General features: G+C 43.5%; 1 protein-coding gene across 1 annotated transcript in view; it reads right to left on the reverse strand.

Moving 5' to 3' along the window:
- TMEFF2 (transmembrane protein with EGF like and two follistatin like domains 2) overlaps positions 1–21365 on the reverse strand; it is a 132929-nt gene that overhangs the window by 54846 nt on the left and 56718 nt on the right. Inside the window, exon 5 of the mRNA XM_030016905.2 lies at positions 283–379. Coding sequence (XP_029872765.1) covers positions 283–379 — 97 coding nt within the window. The remainder of the gene's footprint in view (positions 1–282; positions 380–21365) is intronic.

Raw genomic sequence — 21365 nt, forward strand, 5'->3', positions numbered from 1 at the left:
CAAAGTATAAAGCTGTAAAACCCCAGATGGAATAACATAAGTTATAACAGCAACAAAATGGATAACTGTGTTTCTAGACTTTGTCTAAATTGTACATGTTCCAAAATTATAAACCAGACTGTTTTATACATTTTTTCAGAGTAATAACCACCTCAATCACTGTGTGATGAATCTCTGGGTGCAGAAAATTGAGTATCTAATATTTGTAATGCTTTCTAAACCACAGTACCTTTAAATAATACAACATTCATTAAAATAGAAGAGTAGACCAAATTACTGTACCAAACATCCTCTGCATCTTCGTCACACTCTGCTCCAAACTGGCAAATGTCACAGGTCGATGTCTCTTTTTGATTGGTTTCACCTGAGCCTTCATTGACTGTTTGATGGAAAGCAGAAGAATATACATTAGTTAAGACAGCACTGTAGCAAAGCACTTCTCTCTAGAAAAATCTATTCCCTGCATCAGCTTAATGCGCTTCTCACAGAGCCGATGCCTGGCCAACAGATGTTATTTTTGAATGGGGCCAACGCAGAGATTTCCGTATTGGTCTGTGATAAATTCCCTGAATTATGGAGTTAAAAGGGAAACTGGAGAAAGACCCTTCCTCTTCCTTTTCCACTTAAACAATGACCCCTTCAAGCTGCAGCCCAGGAAGGTTGTGTCACCACTCAGCCTCACTGCTTTGTTCCCTGGGAAAATAATGGAGATGTATTGATAGCATCACGCGCTGCCTTGTGTCCTTTACCAGTGAAGGCCTTGAGACGGACCCAAGGGGATGCTTTCCTCGAAAATGTTTTGAAATTACCTGCCGTGTGGTGCAATCTAGTCCATTCCAAAGGCAAACCATTTTTCTCTTCAGAAGTACAGCTACGAGCCCCAAGGACTAGTTATCTCTGGCAGGAAAGATTTAGTGCTGTCTAGAGGAGGGGATGATCTCCAGCATAGGTTAAACTTGAAACCCAGGAAAGTCAACGCCAATGTCTGCAATTGTGTAAGGTTTGTACCTGGCCCTTAAGTCAAAACCATGAAGGAACTAAGGGGAAAATAAAAATACAGGTGTAAGAGGACTGCAAAAAATATTGATGGCTGAGTACTGAAAGAGAGAGAGACCACAAAGGTAGGCACCAAGAAGAGGGTTTGTTAAGATCCAGAAGAAACCTTATCTACATTTAAAGTATATAAGCACGTTTTGATATCTTTCGAAAGATGCTGCTTTCTAGCAAGACACAGTACCTAGTGATATCCTGCCAGTTACAGAATAATTAAACCAACCCAGACTTTGAGTATCAATCAGCTTTGACTGATACTGTTATCTGCATAAACAGCCTCAGCAGTGTCATTCTTTCATTTCTCTCTTTCATTTGGAGTCAGCACTGTGGTGTAGGCTTATTACACGTTCAGATCCAACCTACCAAAGCTGGTGGACACGCTGAAGTGTGTCGGTAGCCCCAGTGACATTGATGGGACAAATCACGTGCCTGATGTTGTACATCCACTACGTGAGACCGTTAACCTGGGTGTTACCCATTAACCGGGTTGTTACCGGAGGCTTTCGCGTTGGAGTGCTCTGACTTTGAAATAGGGTGCTTTTGTTATTTACTCAAGAAAGGACAGAAGTCCCAAGCTTTCAAAAAGCTGTTGGAGGAGAAAGGGCTTTTGTCCCTAGAAAAGCAAGTGTGACCCCGATGCCTGTTTTTCAACAAGCTTGTGTTCTTACCCTGGACAAGTTATTTAACCTCTGTCATGTTTCCCACTGTGTAAAACGGGAATAATAGCACTGTCTACCAACAGAGAATATGGAAAGAAGTATATTAAAAGATTGTGATATGCTTAGATACTGCAGTGATACAGTCCACAGAAATACCTAAGGTAGATGGTTTGTCTAAGAAGTTTTTTCCTGAGGCTTAATATAGTCAAAGGAAGTGTTGGTATGTTTAAGTATGAGCTGTGCTGCAGCACTTTTTTATCAGTCATGCTTGAATTTAGACCATATTAAGTTGAAAAATTCACCTATGATGAGCATTCTGATTACCCTAAAAGGAAAAAAAGAGGGTTTTGCCCTATTTGTACAAGTTTGCTCACCTTTATATCCATAAAATTCACATACAAAAAACCAAAGGGGAAACCAGGAAACATATGCTGGATTTTTGTTCTACTGCATTGTCAGGCTTTGTAGGGAGGGTCTGAGCTGTGGTTTTTTTGTTTCCTTAAATGACCGAGGAACTCTTTAGGGTCACATTTTATAAAAGCCAATGTACGAGGGTGGACAAGGTGTCCAAGTGCCATGTCCTCACACCATTAGCATCTCCACGTGCTGCCTGTGTGAGCCTGACCCAACAGCACCGGAGGCTCATGCTGCTGTACAGCTCCTCCCCACTTCTCTGCAGCTGTACCCAGGCCTGTGTTTTTCACTAAGTTTCATTTACATTTTAAATATAGAAATCTCTTTTACTGAGGAGATAACTTTGACAGCTGATCTTGGCAGGGAATTTCCAGCGGTTAAGATATTAGACAGGACATGTAATGAATGACTGCATGCAAAGGACAACGGGACCTATGGGCAGAACTTATGACAGCCGAGCATTCCTCACCTACCAGGAATATGACAATTGCTCCAGTTCAGGAGGGTGAGGATATATTCTTTATGGAAAAGAGCTGTAATTCCTTTATTTTGTTATTCTGCAAATCAATTCCTTTGTATTTCCTTTTAATTAAAAACATACACCCTATTTTTTTTCCTCCCTGGAATGTTTCTATTTATTACTGTCCAGCAGGTGTGGTTTGACCAGGGACTTCACACAGTTCCACATCACACGCTGAGTAAGATAGCTACTTAAGTCATTAAAGGAAGGCATTTGAAAGATTGAGCATGTTGAAGAGAAGTAACTGATTCAGAGAAGAACATCCACAGTAAGGCACAACACAGTTCTTAATTTCTACTAGAAAATAATAGGTCACTACTTCAGCTTTTTCTGAAGAAGCTCTGCATCCAGTGTTCCATAGTCAACATGCACTTTGTCATTAAGTGTCCAAGCATGCAGCAGTCTTGATTAAAAAAGAGAGCTGTTTATCTGTCTCTCTTTTTTTTTCCCGTTTTCAGTAACCGCAGATAATATTATTCTTAACATTTCCCTAAGGTGTGTTTTCTCTCCCTACACAGATATACACGCTGGCATATGCACCAACACCCAGGACGGACACACACAGTGGCTTGTTTTCTCTGTGCTGTGCAGATAAGTGCTTTGATAAATCTGGACATCTTAGAAAGAGTTATTTTCCCAACATTTCCTGCTGCTTTTTAGCTTGAGGACTAGTGGATGCTCATTTTCTAAGGTGACTCTTTTTCATTTTTTTTCCCCGCTGCACTTGCTGATTTGCACTTGTTTTCATATCCCAACTAAAAAGAAATTGTTAGCAAAAATAATCCAGTTTCTGGGTTCCTCTTCTAAAAATAAAAGGCATACGATTCTCTTTTTCTCATGCACATTACGTAGTTCTCATATTAGCAACTGTTGAGGTTTAATGCCAAGACCTGGTAGCAACATAGTAGGGCTCCAGGGAGGCTAATCGCTGAAGCCCACCACTTATTACTCACGCAACTGAGAAATGTTAAGCTGCAAGTTCCTATTTGTATTACCAAGATTAGCAACTTCCAGAGTTCAAGGAAACGTGCTAACATGGGTTAGAAGGTCACTAACATTATCTGAAAGTCACTTCAGAGACTACCTCAATCTCCTAAGCAATATAAATTCTTTAGCTGGGAAGGCACTACACACAATTTAGAGTCAATGGACTGTGGTAACCACAACAGCTCCTGTTTTAATCATTCGGTCCTTTGCTGGCGTTCTCACTGCACTCAGATCAGAGAGTTGTGATTTCAAGAATATCCGTATTGCTTGCAAGTCCCACAAGAAAGAGACCATTTTTGAGACATTTTACTTTGTTTCCATAGCTGAAAAAACAGACTGAAAGTTTCATCAGTAGATTGGTCTGACTCTGTGCTTATCTCCTGCAATATCAGGAGAAAACAAAAAGCCCCAAACTGTCCCCCCACCATAGACACCTCTACCTTCTCTTTACACTTCAATCTCTTTGAGTCAAGAGTCTTCTGTAGGTGCTACAACCCCAACAAATCATGCTATGACTTTATCCACACAGCTTCCCAGACTCATGCTCTACTAGGAGTTGATGACTGGTGGTTTAGTTGTTTTAACAATTAGGCATCAATATCTCTGTACTCGAGCTTCTTCCCAAGATGCTCAGCAAAAGTCAAAGGCGGGATGGAAGTAAACTCTTTGCAATTTCCAGAAAAGCAGCTCCAATGGGATGGTTAGGAATATGCACAGCAGCTCATAGTCTTGATCTGATATACAAAGTGTCCCCTATTTCCTAAGTGACACAAGGGACATGCATGTAACTTGCCTGATGGACCATACTGTGAGGAGTAAATGGAAGTGGAAAGAGTAGCTGGTGAGCCACGAGGGTGAGAGACAATTAGGTGGCAACACCAGCTAAACACAAATATCTCAATCTCTCTTTGCTAACATGCCTCTGAAGGCAACAGGGCAAACTCAAGAGAGCCTCAGTTCAGTTTTCATGTGGCTTTGTAGGACTGCTAACACTATTATAATAATCCTTATTCAATATATTTTAACTATACTGGAGAACACAACAAAGAAACAGCATAAAACTTCATCACCACACACTTCAATATACAGAAATATGACTATAATGATTTGTTATGATTGTTTTTTGTATTATGTAGTCTCCCTTTGATTGATGTGATCAGATGCATGCTCATCGCAATCCCTGATTCTGACTTGACTCCTCACAGTGGGCTATTGTTGAAAGAAGAACTTCAAACAAAGCTTGCTCTAGCTCATCCTAACAGGATATCCACTTGTTTTTAGCTATAAAATCTAGGTAATAACAAAAATCATGTGGCGATGAGGGTTCATAGCCATTTCTGTATTTTGGAATGAAAGACAACGTGCAAATCAAAAAGTGGAGGAGGAGGAGGAGGAGGAGAAGAATGCTCTTCAGAGCAGCTGAGGTGATCTCGCCACATGCTTCAGTCCTAACAGGAGTGCTCTGGGCAGGTGACAAGGCGAGCGGGTGAAGCGAGAAAGAGAAACCAGGGCAGAGAAGCCAGCAGAATTTACTAAATGTGTTAGAACAAACACTACCTGCACCTCTACCAAATGGCTAAAAACACCTCACAAACTCGACCAATAAAAGCCCAGATGCTGCAAGCGACTTCACTCTAATCAATAAGTCTTTTTTCCTGAAAGCATTAGCTCAGTCAAACCTGCAAAGTGAGAAAAATGAAGGGTGAGAAGCAGGGGGTCGACTCACGAATGACTCTGCTCTCACAGTCTGGCAGAGGCTCACAACGGCATTACGGTCAAAATGAAAAGAAAATGGCCTACCATATCAGTAATAAATCCAAACTCTGACATGCCTTGTTCTGCTTTACTCCTGCCGTCTGGCTCCATCTCAATAAATACAAATTTGCTCTCTCTCACACCCACAAACATGCTGGGGAAATTATTTATCACACGAGAAAACAGTGTCTCTACCTAGCTCGGGACCCGACTCAGAACTTCTTAAGGAGACCTGAAATATTCTCCTTCATGCCGACGGGCCTTTGATTGGTTTCTCCATACCACCAAGGGCCAGTCCTTGAAACCACCTCTCCGCTATCGATGGGCGGGTTATTTAAACAACACGAGGGTTGTGCCATACCTGAGCTAGCTGCCCAGGAAACCAGACCACCTTTGCCAGTGTTTGTATTGCTTCAGGTCCCATCTTGGGTACTTCATGTTGCTATTCTCAGCCAAGTGCTGCAAAAGGTTAACGGGATGACTTCAGCCTGATGCAAATACCTAACAGGGTTTTTGGGGACGAACTAGATGTGTCCAGCCAGCTCAGATTGCTGATAAAATGTGCTCTTATCTTCTTGCTAAAGACCATGTAGATACAGCCTGGCACTTGCTTTGATGCCACTCAGATTCAATTTTCAGTGTTTTCCAGCTCTCATATTTCTACTGTGACTCTCAGGTTATATTTTTTTCTTAAAATCACAGCTGGTAGATTATCTCAATGTATAAGGATCTCAGTTTCTCTGCATATTTGCTTTGAAAGGTATGTCTAAGCTTTAGAGCTGTGGAGAAAAAGCTTGTGAGTTTAATAAATACCAGAAACTATCAAGTTTATAATTTTTAAAAATAAATTATTCTTGTAGGGCTGATTCATTATTTTTCAGTCCTGTGCAATGCTGAGTTTATGTTGGACAGGAAGGAAACACTTCTGAAACAGCTCACTCTTGTGCAAGGCCCTGTGCTGAGCTCACCTGCACCTTGTGTTGAAGGCCCCGATTCTGCCCTGGATAGAGTCTAATCAGTGCACGAAAACAGTGTCTGGGAAGTGCCCTGAGTTCCATAAATAACTAGTATAAAACCGGTTTCACATTATTACTAAGCGCTGCTGCTCTCTCTAGTTCCGTCTTTATTTTTTACCTCCTGTCTTGCTTCCTGTCATGCCTTCCTTCTCATTCTCTTCTGGCTTCTTTCCTTTCCCCACTGCCCCCAATTTTTCAGTTGCAATTACCGTAACACAGGGCCCAACACTGAGCAGCTCTGGCAGCCCTGCAGACGAGTTGATACTGCTGGGAGGAGAGGCATGGGCCCATGCAAAGCCGCACGCCTCTCACTTTGCACAGCTCAATGTCTGAGAAACCTTAGAAGCCTTCTGCAACTGTCATCCAGTCTGGGGGCTTGGAGGCCTCCCCTGGCAAGATGGGTAGCCTTCACACCCTCTGAACCTCACTGATCATGGCTAAAAGTGAATGGGACGGGAATGGTTTCACAGGAACAGCATTGCTCCTCTACATCTATCTGACTGCTGTTCTCTCCTTTCAGCAGGCGCAGCTGGAGGTCTCCAAGAGCATCCGGCTCTGAAGTCGGGACATGACCCCCTACAGACCTCTGTAGGGACCTGCCTGTATTTGTACAACTGTGGCCAGGAGGGGATGGATTCAATTCTTACTCAAAGTTTATTTATTCTAAATAAACACCATTTGCTTGTTTCTGCCTCATGTATATCCCTGCTGCTCCCACAGTGCATTTGATAAAAAATTAAATACGATTAGTCGAGGCCAGTTTCTCCTAGCAAATATCTCTAATGGCATTTCAAAAGGAATGGCTCATTGAATAAAACCCTATTGTAAGCTTTCTGAATGCTGACATGAAACAGCTGTGATTATTGCACTCTTGTGTGGTCCCCCTACAAAATTTGATGTTTGCCTGGTGTGTGTGGGTTGCCAACATCGCAGATTTATGAAGGTGTACGATGACCAACATTGACAGTATTTGCCAGCTTGAGGAAGAGGAGGCTCATTTAATTTTGCCAAAAGCTTCCCCTCATAAACAGCTTTGAGTAAAAAGCCAAATAGCACGTGGGGACTATTCATCTCTGCCTTGCATTAATTTAATTTTAAAGAGAAATCACTTCCTCGCAGGAGAATTTTCAAGGAATAGATACAGTTTGTTGTAAAAACATGCCTGCGATGCTGCCAAAGCTTTTGTGGCATCAGTCCCTGCTCTCATGTATTTCAATATGCCCAACAGTGCAAACAAAACAACCAAGTGGACATGCCCACAGCTGGATGGATGCAACGCGACGGGTCACCAACCAAGACCGTTACTAAAGGGCCTGGAAGGAGATTACTGTAGTCCTAATTGCAAGGACCAGAAGATTTTTCAGGATCAAGGAGAAACAGAAAAAGATGATGTCTGATTCCTCCCTCAGGTTGGCTTGCCGGGCCACACGGATCATTAAACCCCAGTGCTGTGTCAAGGGAGATGGGAAGCTGCAGTCCAGGAAAATACCCAATATCATAACGCTTTTCTTATTGTCAGAAAAACGGCCATCAAAGGTTACTCAGGAGGAGAGTCAAGTGTGAGCTGCTTGTGGCCTGCTGGCCCTATGTGCCAGAAGGGAGGAGAGCAGGCCAGGCTCGAAACCCTCATCATCCCTTCTGTGGACTGCCAAACACCCTCTCCCTGTGGACCTGCAATGAGGCGTGGGATCTTTGGGCTCTGCTGAAAAGCAGGGACTGGTTCTGGCCCCTCCTTTTCCTTTTGTATGTCTGGGCTGAAGCTGCATCCCATACTGTCTGAAACAGGAGCTTGCTGCCAGATACCTTATGCTTGATGCACTAAACACATGATGCAAAGATAATCTGACGGATGGAACATATGGACTATATACATGCTATAACATTGCACTTACAGCAAATTCTATCGAGCAAATACTGCGTTAGATACAGGTTCTGTTGGAGGACTATGAGTCAGCAGTGCCTTCCTGCAGAGGAAGATGCTACAGTTGGATGTAAACCACGGAAATTACCTGTCTGTGCTTTCCCTGACCTCTGTCAAGAATTAACATCCCACCTGAGGTCCTAAGCACTTTTATTCATTCTACAGACAGAGGAACCTAGATCACTGAATTCAGAGAAATTCAATGAAAAAAATAAGGAAGGATCCAACCCATGGTTTCACAAAGCCTACAGTAAGGAGGTCCCAAATGGGTGATTTGACTTTCCAGGGCTTTCCGCACTGAAAGGGTGCTTTTGCCAGGTTCCTACCTGGTGGAAAGATTAACAGAAGACTTGAATGTGAACCCTTACAGCTACTCATCGTTCAAGAAACAGAATGAAAGGAGCAAAGATAAAACCTAAAAGAGCTGTCTAGCATCCACTTGGTGACCACTTCAGTTTTAAGGTCTTTGTCACTTTGCTATTGATTTAAGTCTGTGTATCCTTTTGAATATTAGTATGGCTAGCAAGATAGCAACATCATACATAAAAATGTTCTTTATTCCAGAACAGATGAAACTCCCAGTGGTAAAAGAAGATTTAGGTATCTCTGAAGATTTCTTATCGCTGTGCAACATAACTCTCTAATGGTTCAGTGCCTTGGAGGGTCATCTGAGATCACTTATCACATAAATCAAATAGGTGGCAGGCTATAAGAGTGGAAGCCTATAGCAATTTCATGTCTTTGCTCGCAGACATCAAATTTATCTTTTAGGCAGACTATAGAGGAGATAATATGCCACTCCATTTAAGCCACTGAAGAAGCCCAAATCTGGGTATTAACCAATTTTAGGAAGCTGCTCTTAGTCTTGACTGCACCACAATTATCTTGGGAAATGACTGGTTTTAAATCCTAAAATGTGGACTGCAGACACCGGTCCTGGTTCTAATTCACACTAAGGCTTCTGTAAATCACTCTGGCAATGGAACGGAGTGTCAGAGCGAGTGAAAGTCCAATTTACTTTATGTCCCATTTACATAATCAGGGTGGTGTAAAGTGGCTCTACTATAAAAATGACTTGGGTCTACCTTTCACTGAATTCAACACGAGGAGCGCAGTTTGCTTCTCCCACTCTGCTTTTCTTCCATGTCATACTCCTTTCTGTTTATTTCTGTGATGCTAATGCAGGTTACACACACGTAACTGAGAGCTGGAGCTGCCCTGGAGCTCAGAAGTTGAGAAGAAGACTTGTGCCAAGCTCACGCTCTGTAACAGTCTCAGAAGGAGGCAGCTCAGGTGCCAAAACTGGCAGTCAAAAACCATGTTCAGCCAGGCTATACCCTTGTCCCTAGTTGGGAGCCACGATAGACTGCTCCTTATCTGCCTCTTCCTCCATCAGCTCAGCGGTCAGCCTGTATGCAAAGGGCGATCCCCAATCCCCCTTCACAGCTCCTGCCCCAGAAGAATTTTGTAGTTCCGCAGTAGCACTCCCTGATCTGCAATTGTCACCACTGAGCTGATCCTCTAAACTCGTACAACCAGGGCTCATCCCTGTGTTTGCTCCTTTCTCTAGAAGTGAGAATTTCCTTTTAAAAAAAAGAAAATCCGGCTCAGAGCTAGTTGTAAAAATATCCCTCCTGACATGTGTAAAGGTATTTCTGCCTTCCCAAGCCTGTAGCTAGGCAGTCCTTGGGCCTCTGCTGTAGCTCAGGGTGCACAGGAGCGCAGGCACCTAAGGAACTTGCTAGAAGCCAAGATGAGGGCAACTGCAAAGTTTCTAAGTCCTGCAGGAGGAGATACAATATTTATGCAGCATAGATCCTATCTTTTATATAATCCTGTTCTTCAACAAACACGAAAACATACTGCATCAGTTAATTGCATGAAAATGTTCAGAAGTAAGATGACCTTTCAGGACAAATGGGAAAAAAAATCAGTCGAACCATGTTTTTCCTTTTTATTTCCATTATTAGTGGGCAGGTTGAGGCACTGCACGAGTAGCACCATTACTGGCTTATTGTACTCATTGGTTTATGGTTTATGTGGTGGAATAGTCATGTCCACAGCACAAAACCTATGACAAATACTGGCAGCAATGCTGACAGCCTAAGCAGAAAGGCAAGGGAGTTCACGAGTAGCACAGCCACTCCTGGAAGAGTGGCAAAGATTTAGGAGAAGAAGCCTCCATGGGCCAGGTCTGTGGATAAACTGTGGATCTATTTTTGTGCTGTCACCCGGAATTTACATGACTGTGTAGGGAAAAACGTCCCAGACCTCCACTAACAGGACAAACAGGTTTAGTGTGTGACACGTCAAACTCAGCCTTGATAGGAGCAGTAGAGAAGCGTGGATTTGAATCTATTTACACCAGAATGATGTTGCCCTTCTGAGTATAATTTTACAGATGTGTTTATGATATAGGGAGAGCCATATGGCATGAAAGGTTTAAACATTTAATCTCACTTAGCTTCAATACACTGCATATACAGAAAATTGGAAGCCCAGCAGGAAAATGCCAGATTTCATTCTCACTTAGTCGTGATTAACCTTTATGAGCTCGCTCAGAGTTTTGTCACCTGCGAAGTCATTCAGGGCAGGCAGGCTGAGAAAGCCCTGACTTTCTGCTTTGGGCAAGGTGCCGCAGCTGCTGAGCTCAGAGCTTGAGCTCTCCGAGGGCTGCGCTGCCCGAAATGCGGGCCTCTCCTGCCCGAATGGCAGTGCACCCTGCTCCATACCTTTCCCCGAGCATGGAAAGCATAGAAGGGGCTCTCGCCCTTCTCTTCCTGCAGCTGCGCTTCCTTGCATTGCTCAGGTGGGTCCAGTTTAGAGCAGTCTTACACCAGCAGATGGACGCAAAGCAAATAGCTGATATGTATCACACTTTGCAAATATACTCTTTCTCATTAATATTGATTCCCACACACAAACACTTTAGCTATATTCACTGATTGCATTACCATTGCAGAAGTGTAATTAACAAATTAAAAGGGAGGATTGTGATTCCGTTTAATTTGGGGAAAATCTTTAAATAAAAAAAAGAGCCTGATGCTTGAGGATCATTCCCCTCTGCTATTTGTTGTAATGCCATGGACATGCTCTAAGAGAAATGCTTTCATCAAAATAAACACGTCCTGAGTATGCTGCAGTACTGGCATACATGGGTACTTAAAGAAGCATCAATGAGACAAAAAACAAACAAATGAAAGAAATCCTGAGAGATGCTAAACCAGATACTAGACTGCAAATGAAGGTGTATCATCATGGAGAGAGGAAGGGGGAAAATGCCAGTTGGAAGCTGCTCAGACTGATCTGAGACTGCCAGCTTATTCACAGAAACTTACTAAAAGCAACACAGAACACGCATGCCATCAGCCCAGGTGAAAGCCAAAGCGTCAAAAATTTGGGGAAGGAGGGAAGGTAGAAAATCTCCCATACTTGCTGCTCTTCCAGATGCTTTTATGATAAAATAAACTAGCTCCACTAAGTAAATCAATGTTTGCAAAAGCAGTCAAAACTCCCGAGCCAAACTTTGACTGCTTTTCTCTCCAAAAACCAACTGAGCACACCTGGAAGAATGGCTGCAAAATGATATCTACTTCCCCTCCCATCTCCTACAAAAAACACCTTTCAGGTGATCTAATATTATGAGAAACCATAATCATTAAGGATTGATCATGCTAATATAATTTTCTGGATGGCTTATTAACCTACTAAGACATGTTTTTCTCTACTTCCCTTCATTAGCGACAGCAATAATTAGGTAAGGACAGAGTAGCAAAATTGATCATGTGCTACTGCCGAAGGGGACAGAGAATGTATCATGGACATTTAGCATAATGTTCTCCAAACTCGAGATACATTAATTATATTTAGTAACACAGCTTTTTTCTGCCTTTGATAGAAGGAATCCATTAATGTAGCTATTGTATAACAGAAGCTTATTTTTCTCCTGTTCCAAAACGGTATTTTCTTTTTTTCTTTAAGGTTCATAATACAAAATGAGATAAGACAAGAAAACGCCACTGTCTCAAGTATCTACCGCTACCACGTCCTTTCCCTATTTCAGTCTTGACTACCAGTCTCCTCATGAAAGCAGCGCTTTAAAAGCAGAACGACTGCAGAGCTCTGGCCAGGAAGCGAAGCAGCGAGTTATACTGTCACCTCCTGGACAATAATCCCCAGAGACACTTTCCTCATTTCTGGGGGTCAGCTTCAGACAGCCTTCCTGCTGCCTGTCACCCCTGGTCACCAGAACAAAGCATCTGTAGCTTACACTTAGGCAGCACTACTCAGAATACGCATGTATTTACACATACAGATTTTATAAATTTACAGAGGTGATTGAACAGCGGCTGCACTCTGAGCCCACGCTAAGGTCCCGCTTCCCTGTCTGTAACATCAAGCGCAGAAGCGCCGCCAATGTGCGCGCTGGGGAATGAAGGAGCAGCCACACGAAGCATCAGTGCCTGCGTGCTGCCTCTCTCCTTCCCGACCTGTGACCCCAGTGCCGTGGCCCCAAACCCCGGAGCAGCCGCCCCGACCCTTGAAAGAGAAACTGCCAGTTAAGCGATCACCCTGGTCACAGCTGTGACGTGTGGAGATAGGGACTGGTGTCAGCCCAGGATGGGGGCTGCCGGCTCGACCTCGCCGCTCCGCGAGACCCGCAGCATTAAGTTTCCCGCACCGCCCTGCTAGCGCGGGAAGCCTGTGTAAGTGTGAGAGCGACAAAGGGATCGCAGCGACGATGAATTTTTACATATTTTTTAAAATGCCAGCGAATGGCTCTCCCTGAGCTCTCCCCCCATGTGAGCAGCAGGCAGCTTTCTGTAGATAAAAGCATTACAGGGAGCTGAAGAGAGTTGACATTACAAACTTGGCACTCCGATGGCATGCTGCATAAACAGGGAAAGGGAGGATCTGCCAAAGCGAGAGCCAGAGATAATATGAAAAGCATAAACCCAACATATTGACCTTATTTAAGTCCAAACAGCATAACACTAGGATACTTAACGCAAAAATGTCGAAAACATTCTTTATTCCACACACACATGAATGTTTTCTTTAAATATGCAATTCACTTGATATCTGCAATCCCCCTCTTCAGATGCAAAATCCAAAATAATGATTATATCAGTCATTGCTTAATACATTCAACTGTGGCCCTGATTTTCATGCATGAATGGTCATTTACATATCATTACCCATCATGCCATCCACTCAGATTTTTCTTTCTAAATAGAGTAATACATTTAAAGTTGTCATTTTAAAACAAAAATGCTTAAAAAGGGGACTTTCATTTCTCGTTATCTTATCTATGCTCTTAGCAGCTTATAGACCAGAATATTAAAATGAAAATTCTCAGTGTGTGACAACTGCCACAGTGAGACGATCTTAGAGAAGAGGCAATTATCAAGGGATTTTTCTCAACTTTGGAAACACAGATAAATATGAACAGAAAAGCCGAAGCAAACCAACCAGAAGCAAAACAGTAATTATAGTATGTTCTTCTATTTTCCTAACACAAGTCCTTGTTGGGGGCAAAGCTAGTTCCATGTATGGGAAATCACTGCGGACATGAGGTGTAGTTAGAAGCTTTGCATGAATAAATTACAATTTTTCAATTAATATTGCCCATGCCCACAATAGGGGAAGGATTTTTTTTTGTCTCCTCTTGCTACTTTTAAAGTAATTTTCTGCTATGTGTAATTAGGAAATTTCTCTACAGAAGGGAATGTGATAGAAGATTAATTCTCTATTTCCTCACCCACTGTGTCAGTAGACTCAAGTGGACACTATAAACCCCAGTTAAATACGACGAGGATGATCAAGCACGGAGCTCCTTTCAAGAGGTCGTGTCCGCAGACTGTAGATCTCATTTCAAAACAATAGAAACGAGTTAGGAAATGGTATCTCTCCGTGGCGCAGCGCCACAGAGGAACGATTACAAGTGCTTCATGGTGTGAGGGTTCACCATGCCGGCTGAGACGGTTTGCTGTCGTGGCTAATGATACCGAACGCTGCCGAGTGAGAAATAGCATTTCCACAACCACTGATGTTTTGGGTCTTTTTCTCTTGTTCACCACTAGTAATTATTCCTCTAGTAGTCACATCCTATTTTACATCTTTTATGCCAAGTATGAAACAGCAATTAAACAATAAATAATGAAATGTTCGCTGGTGAGCAATATAGTAAAGTTTTGGGTTTTTTTTTTAAGGGAACAGACAAAGGGCGCAAACTGTATTTGTTTTAATGAACAATGAAGGGAATGAGCTATCTACCCTCAGAACATAAAATCCTATGAATGGTCTGCTGCTGCCAATGCTGAGTAAATATCAGGTTAATGCTTTTTTAAATTGAAATCCAAGCCAGAGTAAGAACAATTATTTAGGCGAAACTCAGACCTACAAGATACTGGAACATGCAAGATGCTATCCTTTGACAGAGAGGGTAAGCAATTTTCTCAGAAGTTTTATTAATGGAGTGGCTGAACATCAAAACAGAAAAAGCATGAACGATTCGGAGGAGGAAATCCAGACATGTAGCCTAGTAGAGACCGAGAGCCTTGCTCATTGATTATCTAGGACCAGATTGTTTTAATACAATAGAAGTTGTCAGTACATACCTCCTGGCGACAGGAAAGGTCAAAACAGTACAACTGGCAGAAAAAACGTGTAATGCAGAAGAAACTTCACTCCCAATTTCATTCTGGTCTTAAAAAATATAAATCAACAAATCAACATTTTCGCTAGTCTGATACCTATTTATTCCCTGCCCCTCTCTGTTTTGACATATTTATAAGACATTCTTATCCCACTCTGCTTGATGCTGTTTCATGTAGACAAATGCTCCAGCAGAGCATTTAAGAAGGAGCAGCCACCTTTGCAGAGTCCAAGGGAGAGCTGCAAGGGTGACATGATTCAGAAAACACGACTTCCACAGTGAGCTGAGGGGAATGGAAATTTTTTACTTTGGAAAAGAGAAGACTGAAAAGAGACTAGTAGTCTGATAAAAAAGGAATGTTAAAAAGGCTGCTATAAAAAGAAGGATAATCAATTGTTCTCCACATCCACTATATTTCTGAGACAAGAAATAATTGATATAATTTACAGCAAAGGAGATTTAGGTTAGATATTAGGAATTTTTTTTTTTCCCAACTTCTAAGAATTACCATGTGCTGGAACAGGCTGCACTGGAATGAAGCTGGTGTGCTCATAACTGGCTTCTGAGATCAGTCCATGCAAATCTCTGCGAGGGACGGTCTAACTATAGTTGTTTCCATCAGACTTGAGGAGGACGGATGAGATGATCAGTTGAAGCTACTTCCAGAACTATATGCCTACGACCATATAATCTATTTTCTGCAAGTTAGGCAATGGCTGGGCTCCATAATATGCATGACTCACTCTTTACTTGTACAAATTTCCATTGAAATCATGGGGCATTTCTTGGTACTGTAATTAAAACGTCTTCATGTCAGCTGGTTGTGTGATGTCTGCCCACATACGGCGCCAGTATATATTTTTGCCTAATCTCCAAAAGTTCCCAACACCTGCAAATTGAGAGGATTTGGTTACACCTCGGACCTTGTGGACAAGACTTCAGCTCTTCTTCTGATCCTGAAGAGGTAGGGGAGCCAACTGCATCTTATTCCTCCCTCAGGAGAGAAGTTTCTTTTTTTAGACACGGTGGTTTGAAAATATCTGTTCCAGTTGACCAAGTTTTTGTTCCATTACAATAAAACACCTCTTAGAGAAAAGGCACAGACCTCTTTAAAGGGAAAACATTTTAAAAAATTTTCTTAAATGGGTTGCAAACTCTATGTTAATAGAGAAATACGGATAATGCACTGCATTTCCCAGAGCAGCTGGCAATGAGTTTCCAGTGTTGCTACTCAGCTCATCGCTACGTAGGTAAAACCTGGGGGCCCACTCCTGCTCGGGGTAGGGTTCCTGCCCAGCAGCCTGCCGCCTTCATGCCAAAGCGATGCTACCCGTCACGGACCCTGTAGCGGCTGTGGCCCTGATGCAAAGGGCAGAAGGTGGCAGAGAGAATGAAGCTGCTCATGCCAGCTCCAAATCTGCGGACGGCAAAGCTGGGTGTCTCGGGGAGCCCTACTTTCAACCAGAGCAGACTGCGACCGCCCGAATGTGTGTCAGGAGCCTCAGTGGCCCGTGCAACAGCCGAGAGTCACGCGGCACAGAGGGCTTGCAGCCACCTTTGTTCTGCGTCCCCTGGAGCTGCGCTTTCTGTGCTGCATCTGCCGGAGGCACAGCTCAAAATCTGTCCCCTCTGTTCCCGTTTCCAAGGAGTGAGCAGCCCTTTTACAGCAAAGCCAGTCTTCAGAGGTTCCTCAGCCTCCGGTGTTTGCAGCTAGCACCCACACTATGTAGCTGCCTAGGTGCCCATGGGGTGTGCATTTTTCCCCTCCTTTTTCCTTTGTGAGCAGTCGGGCCTGGGGCAGAATTACAGTTTATTTGCACAGTGGTAACATAGCCTTTCAGAAAGGAAATATAAAATGATGAATCGGAGGTCCGGACGTATCCATCTGTCATATCCAATAAGCATGCGTGTGCCATGTGAATGCCTGGTCACTCTTGTAATTAGCTGTTAAAGCTGAATGGGCTATTTTCAGCCAGAAGTGCATGAAATGCATGAACATTTTAATGATGCACAGAACAATTAAGAATATTAGATGCACAGGTCCTGATCACCTTGAGATTTTCTCTCTACTTAGCATTGGGGGAACTCAACCTCTTTAACCCTATTAGAGCAAGAGGGCACAGCTGGAGTCAGGAAATGGTGAGCTGAATAAATTGAAGCAAGGCAGGCTCTTTTTAAAATGCAACTTTTCCTTCCAAAAACTCTTAGATAACGATGGAAAAAATGTCTGCAGTGAATTCTGATGAAAAAAAGAAAGAAAGGCCAGAATAATAAATGTGTCCCGTGTGACAGCTGGGGAAAATGAAGGGTCTGATTCAGGTCCTGTTCTAATCAACGGGACTCTCTCCATTACCTCTGCTAACAATCACATTAAACCCTTTACGTTTGGTTGAGTAGATACAGCACAGAGGTAAGAAGCAAGAAAGCCTAGTCTCTGAAATGGCAGCTAAGCATCAGGTAAGCTACCTGCACTCACCCTGATGCGATAAATCTGTATGCATGAATACGTATAGAATGCATACAGGTGGTACGGATGCTATTTCAGCAGAGAGCAAACCCCTTGTGTCTTTCCCCTCAAACATAGGAAGAGGGGATCTGGACCAAAAAAAAATCACACAGAAGGCGGTCAGACCCTATAAGTGTAACCAAGCAATGTAAACATAGCTAAGCAGTGCAACCCCATGTCTACATACGCAGACACAGAAAAAAAGGACGTGGCCCAGTGTGGTGGGGTAAAGTCTTAACATTATCACATATTAAGTATTTTCCATAGAAGATGCATCGTCGTTCTTGCTCAAAACACTGTGTAAATTTGGCCTCAGGAAAACCCCGGGGATAAATTCCATCTGGCATGTGCCAGCCTAAAACGCAAGATATGCTGTGGCTTCAGACATACAGCATGGTGAGGGAGGAGGAAATGCCTCCTAGCTTACGGAGGGGAGGTCAGCTTTCAGCTCCTCTCAGGTGGGTGCCCACTTGACTTCAGTGGAGTAGAGCTGCCTCCTAACAGGTTAGGACCAAGCCCTGAGTGTTGACCATGAAAATTTCTTAGGAAAAGTTAATTAGCGTGTGGTAGATGTGGGTAAGTTTCTTTGCAAAAGCCTGTTCAGAGTGGAAGAAGTGTAAACATCACCTAACCTAACCACTGCTTTCATGTACAATTTTTTTACACTGAGTTGCTATAAACTATCCCCGTAGTATTTTGTTGTAATTACATGCAGTAAAAGGAACAACCGGGTAATTACCTCAGGCACCACAATAATATTTCCACATTAAAATGTAAGTGCAAGGTGCGTAGCTTGTGTCCATGTTTTAACCATAAGAAGAACAGAAGACGACTCATTTGAGGGGAAAGCCACGCATTAAAAAGCTCTCTGCCAGCTACCAGTGGTCCAGGGCTGTCCCAGTTTAGGCTGGGCGCCTGCCACTGCTTATAAGCTTGTTGACAGCAATGCATGGTTTTAAAAACAACCACGTGTGTCTCTAAGGGGCGTTCATCCTCCCTGGGAGCCTGGCACCCCTGAAGCATGCACAGGTGAGCTTAAAAGAGACCATTTACACATGGAGAAACCGGCTTTCCGACCCCGGTCCCGAGGCACGCCAAGGGCTGGGATTAACAGGGGCTGCCGACCCCCTCGTGCCGCTCTCAGGCAGCAATTGCAAACATTGTGGGGGAAGGTGGCGTTAGATTAGCCGTATTTCACCTCCAGAGGGTTGTCTTCCACGTTGAAGGATTTTCTGTCTTTCGTGAGCTTTTGTGCTTCATTTAAGCCCTAAATAAAGCACAAATAGCCCACGGGAGTAAACTTTACTCTCTACCTGTCAGAATAATTTCCTACCTGAATTAACTTGTGAATACACTTTAAAAAACCCAGACGCATCTTCTCTGTAGCCTGATTACTTGCCTGCTTTATTTTCCAAAGTTTTTTTTTACGTCATTTTTCCATTTTGGGTGCAAGCGGAATTGTGTTAATGGTCTGACAGGGTGAAGAGCAAACACAGGCTTGGACTTTGTGTGGCATATGTGATCTGGTTTATACAGCCCCCCCAGGCATGACTCTTCACATGGGCTCTGTGCCTGCCTAATTTCTTAGCACCTGCATGCTTTGCAGACATACTTGCAATGAGTTCTTGCCAAGGGAGTTGTGAAACCTCTCATCATTTTGCATCCGGAAGGGCTACGCAAGCCCCCCCAGCCTTGCCTGGCTGAGCGGGAGGGGAACTTTTGGGATACCCCATCACAAACCTCAGAAAGACAAACTTCAAAAAGCAAAAATGAAAGAAAAAAAAAAAAAGAAGAAGAAAAAAGAAGAAAAAATGTTGGTTAAATATCACTACTCGAGATGTGGCTAGTAAAAAACGAGAAGGGGATAACACTGAACAGACACGGTTCGTTCAGGCTCTGTTCTGCGAGGCAGGGACCGTGTCAGCCCCTTTCGGAGGTGTGGGCCCATCCCTGCCCGTGCCCCCGGCAGCCCCGCCGAGCTGCGGCCCTCCAGACAGAGGTGATTCATCAAACCCACCCGAATCTGCGACCCACCGTCTGATAAGGCTTCTTTCGTCTTAACGAAACTTGGCATCCGCATGACACCTCTCATTCTGGGATTTCAAATAAAAAGCTCTCCGTGCTGGCTCCTGCTGCCTCCGTTTCACGGCGGAAGCGGCAGCGCGCTGCCTGCGGCGCCGCGGGAAGGCAGCAGCAAGCCCCCGCCACCACTGCTGCCTGCCGTGGGCTCAGGCCGCGCTCTCAGCTCCAGGCAGCATCACCTTTCTGATCACGTTGGCCAAACAAAACAGAAACAATTACCAGTTTTGATTTACGCTTTCAAGTTTCTTTTTAGTCTGAAGACCCGCGGGGGACCAGTTCAAGGAGGACAGCACAGGTTTTTGCATCGCTGCCCGAGATCTGGACAGGCCACAAAATCCCGGCCTCCCAAACCAGAGCTGATGGCCCGTTTCTAAGATAACCGTGGATGGATGAAGTTTGCAGATGGCCTTGCTTTTCGGTAGAGCGGAATTCTGCCCTCCAACGTTTTGGTAAGACCATCGATAGCATGCCACGGATGGCTGCAGAAGTCGCGAGAGGGCTGGTGGACAGCAGAAGACCATCTGAGAGGATCCCAGCTGCACCACACAACCAACATCTACCAGATGCTCTGTCTAGCTCTGTGTTCCTGCTTTATTAATGAAAACAAATCATCTCTTCCAGCTTTACTATCGCAGGTAGTTTAATCAAAGAGCTAACGAAGCAAGCGGGGAAAACACAGCCACGCGTTTGCACTAGTTCCAAGAAAGATGCTTTAGATAAACAGAAACCTCCAGCGCCCTGACAGTTGGTGGTTGAGCTGGCGGCAAAATGGGCGACCCGACTCTGCCAATACAATGGGCCACTTCCAGGAGCTAAGCCTGCAAGGAGCTCCAAGTCCCCGCCAGTGTATCCAAAACCCTGGAGCAGAGCATGAAACATGGTTCTCTCTTCTCTCGAAGAACCTGGTATTTATCACTCTTAAATCAGCCACAGCCTGTTTTCATCACATCCCATCTTCTTGCCTGGATTTGGGTTCACTGTCTTAACTGTTTCCCATCTTAGGGTCCATGCTGACAGAAGCACAACGCCTGCCCCTGTAGGGTTTGGGCCTGCGTAGGGGATGGTTCTTTTCAAAGACCTCCTCCCAGCTTGCAAATTCCCACGGTGGTATTTCTTTCTTTGTTCCCATTTCTAAAATGGGATTATTTTATGGGAAGCAGCTCCCTAACATCTGAGCAGCTTCATGGTCTTACACTGTGCCTGTCTGCTTTGTTAATGCTGCTGTTTTCCTAACAATATTTCCATGCTAAAATGAAATCCACACACTTCGCATCCCCTGAACAGTAAAAGACTTTTCAGGGGATAAAATATAATTGCTCAGTGCATCAAGTATGATTGATCCCTCTGCATTTCCTGGTAATTACCCTCAAGAACAGTGTGCATTAGACACTCTCTGCTATCAGAAGTAGTGTTTAGGGTCTTGTGGTCAGGTTTACTAAAATACGCCCTGCAGTATGTGACCTGTAAGACATATATGCATATCCTACTTAAGTGGATTCCATTTTGCTCTTGGATTTGCATCTGATCAAAGGAAAAAAGTCCACAAAGCTATTCTACCACACTACCATTATTTAGAACAAGTAAAAAAAAAAAAATAAAAAATCCAGCATTATGTTTTCTATAGGCTTCTACATTTTTTTCTTACTCATTTTATTCTTGCCCTTTACAAAACAGATTTATAAACAAAAGTCTCTATTTAGACTTGATTCTGGATATTAACTTTTACAGAGCATCTATTTTCCCTCTGGAAGCATAAGATTTTTAATGGTTACTTTTCATTTACGATGTAAATAG

Source organism: Aquila chrysaetos, chromosome 6 (genome assembly GCF_900496995.4).
Source record: "Aquila chrysaetos chrysaetos chromosome 6, bAquChr1.4, whole genome shotgun sequence".
NCBI lineage: Eukaryota > Metazoa > Chordata > Aves > Accipitriformes > Accipitridae > Aquila > Aquila chrysaetos.